The sequence below is a fragment of the Caenorhabditis briggsae genome (assembly GCF_000004555.2).
Source record: "Caenorhabditis briggsae complete genome, chrIII, whole genome shotgun sequence".
Taxonomy (NCBI): domain Eukaryota; kingdom Metazoa; phylum Nematoda; class Chromadorea; order Rhabditida; family Rhabditidae; genus Caenorhabditis; species Caenorhabditis briggsae.
The window spans coordinates 9200153-9206272 of NC_013490.2; the positions used below are offsets into that span (position 1 = coordinate 9200153).

The following is a 6120-nucleotide window of genomic DNA, read 5'->3' on the forward strand; positions in this document are numbered from 1 at the left end:
TGTACCCCCGAATTGTTGGTTTTGTACCCCTAAATCACGTTGTACCCCTTTGTACCCCCGAATTATTGTACCCTCCGAATCATTTGCCAGATTCGGGGCGATTTGACTAAACCAAAGTTCTGAAAAATAAATTACCCATTCAAAAAATACCGTACTAAACAATCAAAACTTTCCTGAACAATTATTGGAAAAGGTAGCCGACCTTAAGCATTTCGAAATTTTTTTAGGTTACTGTAGTTTTTTAGCGTTTGGAAAAATATAAATTGTGGTAAGAATCAGAGATGTCCGGAATGACTTTTTGGGAAGACGGAATCCAGTATAAAATATTTTTCTTAAAATCAGGAATCCGGAATACGGACATCTCCTAGGCATACAAATTCTTAAAAACATCTATTACGCTTTATTTTTGCAACATTAGTAGCGAAAGTTTAAAAACTAATCCCATGGCAGAGAATTCTTTTTGGTTAACATAATACGGAACCCCGACAAAATATATTTCACGGAATCCGGAGTGCGGAATCCGGACGTCTCTGTTAAGAATGTTGATTTTCAAAGCTCTAAAGAGACAGAAGCATTAAGTTAGAAACTTTAACTTCGATCGGTAATTCATTTTTGTCATATATTGTGCCATTCCTGTATTAGTGAGCTCCGATTCCCTGAGAAGCCGAATAAAGCTACATGCTGTATTCCTCAAACCCAATTCTCTTGACTGTCCTCAAAGCTTAAAATCTTTGAATTTAATTTTTCGAAAAATCTGTAGCAGACCTGTGAGCCCTAACAAAAACCAATGGAAAATGTATTGCAATTAAAATCAGCTCAAATATGTTTGTTTCAAATTAAAAAAAAAAAGTACCATATAAACAACACTATAAGAGAGTGCCACCCAAACCGCCAACTTTGAGTCCAGATATCTCATTTCCTGTAGAAGATATCAAAAAGTGGTCGACTGACAAAATATTTGTAATGTTATATTAAACATGTTGACTTTTGACCAATTGTTGATATTTTTCACAGGAATTGAGATATATGAGTTCAAAGTTTACGGATTGTGTGGTACTTATTCGAGTGTTTACGGTATATGATGGGTCACATGTTGGTGAAGCTTTTAAAGTTTTAAAAAATCATTTTGAATGTATTAGAATTAGTTATTGTCAAAATTGGAGCCAGAATTAGGACCCATAGAAAAATTCATACTTGAAAAACTGCCCAAAACAGGTATTGTCATAGTTGTTTTGGTTCAATATTTTTGAAGAACTAAATAAGTTAGATATGATAGAACTTGACGAGCACTACAAAATGATCGTGCCTGAGAACAAAGCTACAGACCAAACGGGTTGAAAAAACCGCCAGGGCCAGGCCCGGTCCGGACTTTCTCCATAGACAAGATGCAGATTCTCAAATACTTTCGTAGTCCTGGTTGAGTTCTATCGTATTTTTCTTAGTCGTCTAGAAAATACTGATCCTAAAAGAATGTATGACAGGTCCCGTTTGCAAGTATGAAAAAATGAAGTGTATGCGGTGGAGACTTGCGTGTCATTGAGCCTGTAAAATGACTATGAATGTCCTTTTGGCAGACAAATGAAATTCAATCTGAAAAATGACACTTGATGCTCATGAAAACCTTTTTGTGTTGTTATTTCTTCAACAAACTTGAAGACTATTCTTTAGAAAAACAAACAAGAACGATAAGGAAACGAACAGAACGGAAGGAATCACTGAACATTTTTGTGGTGACAAAAAAGAGGAAGAAGAAACGTTTCGAATGAATTTTAGGAAATTTTGTTATAAACAGGTTGAAATAACTCGGAATGAATAATCTGAAAAGGATGTAAATCTCGAAAGGAAGTTGTAGTTAAGTAGGCCAAAAATGAGATAGAACTGAAAATAATTCATTAAAGAGTGAGAAATCAACAATAAGAATTTTGTGCTGTTGAAAGTAGGAAAGACTAAAATAGAGAAAACAGCTATCATAATAGCTTTGTAGGCCATTTTCAGATCTTTTTCTTGGGGATCCTTTTTTAGAGGTTACTGCTTATAGGATGATCTCTGGAATCTGAAGTTCGCACACTTAGAATGTTCAACTTGAAGTTAGTTCCAGTTCCAAATGGTTCCGCTTTTTTTCTGAAAGACATTCCACCAATGCACACTGACTAAATTGATGTATCAAACAAAGACACTTCACACCTCACAGTTCATAGCTTTCTTGGAATTCGAAACACGCGACACCAATTCTTCTGATGTCATGTGAATGTTTTCGGATATTTGAATAGAAAAAAAAAACAGACAAACGATATGAGAAAAAAACAGCTGAACATGTTGATGTCAAAGATTGAAATAGATCCCAGAATAATTTTTTGAAGAATGATGACAAGGAAATTTGGTTTTCCGAGAAACGAAAAGTCGGGGGGAAGAGTGTCATCGGGTTTTGAATCAAATGGATCCTGGATGTTGATTCTAGCTGTTGAACTGAATTTTTTTAAAGTTTACAATCCTTTAGCTGCAGATAAACTTTTTCAAATTATATTCTGGTCAGAGTGGCTAACAATGGGGTCTTGCGAAAGCAAATTTTGCTGCTATTTTTCATAATTTTCATAAAAATAGATATTTATATTTAAACACTTTCCTCAAAATTCTGATTTCTTTTTTGATAATATACAAAAATCAAAAGGATTACTGTAGGGAAAAATCATCTAAACATCAAAAGGATACTGTAGGAAAAAATATTGGGAAACGAAATAGATTACTGTAAATAGGGGAAAATATCCGAAAATAAAAAGGATTACTGTAGGGAAATGTATCCGAAAATCAAAAGGTTGCTGTAGGGGGAAATACTTGAAAATAATAAGGATTACTGTACAGAACATTATTCGAAAATTGAAAGAATTACTGTAGGGTAAAAACATTTGGGAATGAAAAGGATTATTGTAAAGAATTATACTTGGAACTGAAAAAGAATACTGTAGGTCATAGGGTTAGAAGTACGCTGGGGCGCGATTTCTGACCGAGCCTTCTGGACCGATGTGATATTATTCGAAAACTACAGTAACTTCGCTCGCAAACCACTGATATATCAGTGATAAGCTAATATTGAAAACACGTGTCGTGTACTATGCCCGTTTTAAAATGAGTAACAACCTACATACCTCGTGCTGAAGAATCTGTGATTATAATTGAACAAATAACAAGATTTTAATCTGGAAACACCATATTTCTCTTGTGAAATATAATTTCAAAGTGAAATAAAAAACTATAGCGCAAGGAATTTTCAGATGTTTATAGGTCACTCTATATCATCATCATCACACCCCCACTTCCGATTTTATTGAAATCTGATCCGATATTTTTTGATTTCGAAAACTGAAATCTTAAAAAATATCTTTCAATGAAAATGTTTTCAATATTGTACTATCTCCTCTCTTCCAACCTAGAAAGGACCAAAGTCGAAACAAAACACAATTGGTTCTCGTCGTTGACGGCGAAAGAAGAAAGGCGTTAATCCTTCAATAATTTTGCTGATAAAAAAATCATCATTGAAATGTATTGTTTCGATGCTTGAAGTTTCCAGTGTTTATTTTTGTTATGAAACCACAAGAGAGAAAAAAATGGAGAGGATTTGAAAGCTGTTTGATCTGATTCAAGCTCATTCAAGAGATTCTATTTTATTGAAATATACTGTAACATCAATACTAGGTTATGGCAAGTGAAAAAAAAAAACAACAATTGAATTGATCGAATTATTCGACAGTAAGCTCGCGGCAGATCATAATGAGAGGAAGATTTACTATAAAAAATCGTTGTGATGCTAATTAGAATTCAAGTGACAATATAAATATGCCAAACATTAATAATACCGAAAAAAAGTGAATGGAATCCGATGATTTGAAAACTATGATAATATTAGTTGGCACTTTTGTTATATGGAGGCGAACGAGAACGAGAATCTCGTTTGCGGGAAGGTGGTGGGCGGGAACCCTTCTGGGATGGTTTCGGCGGAGATTCCAGATGTCGGCGTCTAGCATGCTCTATCTCTTTTCTCAGTGGGAGATAGTCCAATTCAAGGGTGAAACGACGCTTCTTTGTATTGACTCCCGCCAAACACTGTAAATAGTGAAATTGAAAAAATATAAGACCTCTCCCGTTCCTTCGGAACACCGTCAGATTCTCCATAATCAATTCGAACTGAACATGTAAAGATACCTTTGAAATATGTGCCGCAGACAATACATGAGACAAAAAATTGGCAGCCATTTGCATCTCGCAGTGACACACTTCGCATTTTTTCTGAAATATCTCAAAATCAAATCGTTATTTATTAACTTCATCCTACTGGAATCTTCCAGGATTCAACGATTCTGTGCAGTTCATTGCGTTGTTCTTTTTTCAGCTGTTTGTAATCGGATCGGAGAAATTCAGCTAACTCAGTTACAATTTTTCCTGCGAAAAATGTCAGTTTGTAGATTTACAAATCCTCTGAAGCTCACCTTTTAGTCTTTGGTAATCCATCTTTTTCTTTGTCCCATGGTAAAACGGTAGTACTTTTTTCTCTGTTGCTGGTGAAACCTCTGCTGGTAAAATCCCTTCACGTAGTAGCGGCGGAAGTTCCTAGCAAGCTAACATTTTCAAACCGTTTTCGAATTTAGATTCTCACCGGACCGTACTTCCGATTATCTGTCAACTCTTTATCTGATGAAACATCTGATAGGTAATGGCGAAGTGGAGAGCGGGATCTATCTATTCCTTCTCTTCTTCTACTTTTTCTAGGGGGTAACAGGGATTGTGAATTCGATCTTCTTCGTTTCCTTTCTTCTAGAACTGAACCCTTTTTCTGCAAAACATCTATCCTAATTAACGTGCAACGGATAACTCACCGAACTTGATTCCTCATCTTTTCTCTTTGGTTTCTCTTGTTTATCAAAGCCCGAAATATTCATATTTTCAGATGTATTTGATCTTGTTACATTTAAGAATTCCTTCTTTTCTGTCGTTTGCTTAATCACATTCCCTGGTTGGATTTCAGATAAGGGATTTATTGAAAATGAGTGGAATGTTGCTCGCGGAACCTGTGACACTGTCAATGGAATAGGTTCCTCTTTTCCAAATATCTGAATGAGTTCCCCAAGTGATTTTGCAATAGTGATATTGCTTCCTTCGTATTGACCGTTATCAGTTATCCTGATTAAATGATGTGCACTGAAAAACTTTCTTTGATACCAGGAAAGAACAGTTGACGCTGCATATGGTCCTCTGAAATAAGTATTAGGTTGGCGGGAAAGTCTTTGTCACTCTGTTTGTTTAATCACTGTTCTCGTATATGGAGGCTGTGTATGATATCGACTCTAGTGAATAACAAGGTGATAAGAACCTTCCATATAAACAAGTCCCCATCTCCTTCCCTGCTCCTCATCTGTAATTGAAACGATATGTTTGTTCCCACTGCTATTCACATCAGACATGTTTTGATTTACCTCTTCCTATCTCACACCACGATGAAGGATTCGGAAACTTTCTTGAAGAATGTGTACAACACACATGCCCCTCACTACAATACTATTCGCAATTGGTTCCATCGTTTCGAAAAAGATGACTTCTCGCTCGATGAAAAGGATCGCTCTGGGTGACCCCGTGAGTTGGATTTGGACAAGCTGAAGCACGCATTGCAATCGGATCCATTTCAATCTAGCCGTGAACTAGCTGTCACATTCGGAGTTCACCATAGCACAGTCCTTGAAGGTTTGAAGTCTCTTGGAATGAGAAAACTTTTTGGTCGATTCATACCTCATCACCTGACTCAAGCCAACCTTGACCGCCGAGTCGACGATTCGATTACTCTTCTCACTCTCCACGCGGGCGATCGATGGCTGGACCGGCTAATAACCGGAGATGAGAAGTGGGTCTTCTACGATAATCACCACAGGAAATCCCAGTGGGTTGGAGAAGGAGAGAGCCCACAGGATGTCCCCAAACCCGACCTTCATCCGAAAAAAGTTATGCTCTCTGTGTGGTGGGGAGTGGACGGCCCCATCTACTGGGAACTTCTGCCCGAGGGCAAAACAATAACTGGAGACCTCTACACTACTCAACTACGAAACCTCAAGAAAGCAGTCGACGAATTCCACCACA

At 36.9% G+C, this 6120-nt stretch overlaps 1 protein-coding gene across 1 annotated transcript; it reads right to left on the minus strand.

Annotated features, from left to right (window-relative positions):
- Nucleotides 1–3897: 3897 nt before the first annotated feature.
- Nucleotides 3898–4931, minus strand: CBG09964 (the record flags this gene model as incomplete). Its single annotated transcript, XM_045244225.1, has 4 exons — nucleotides 3898–4098; nucleotides 4198–4281; nucleotides 4649–4825; nucleotides 4869–4931. The coding sequence occupies 4 exons, from the start codon at nucleotides 4929–4931 to the stop codon at nucleotides 3898–3900; spliced, it is 525 nt and encodes a 174-aa protein (XP_045094161.1).
- Nucleotides 4932–6120: the final 1189 nt, after the last annotated feature.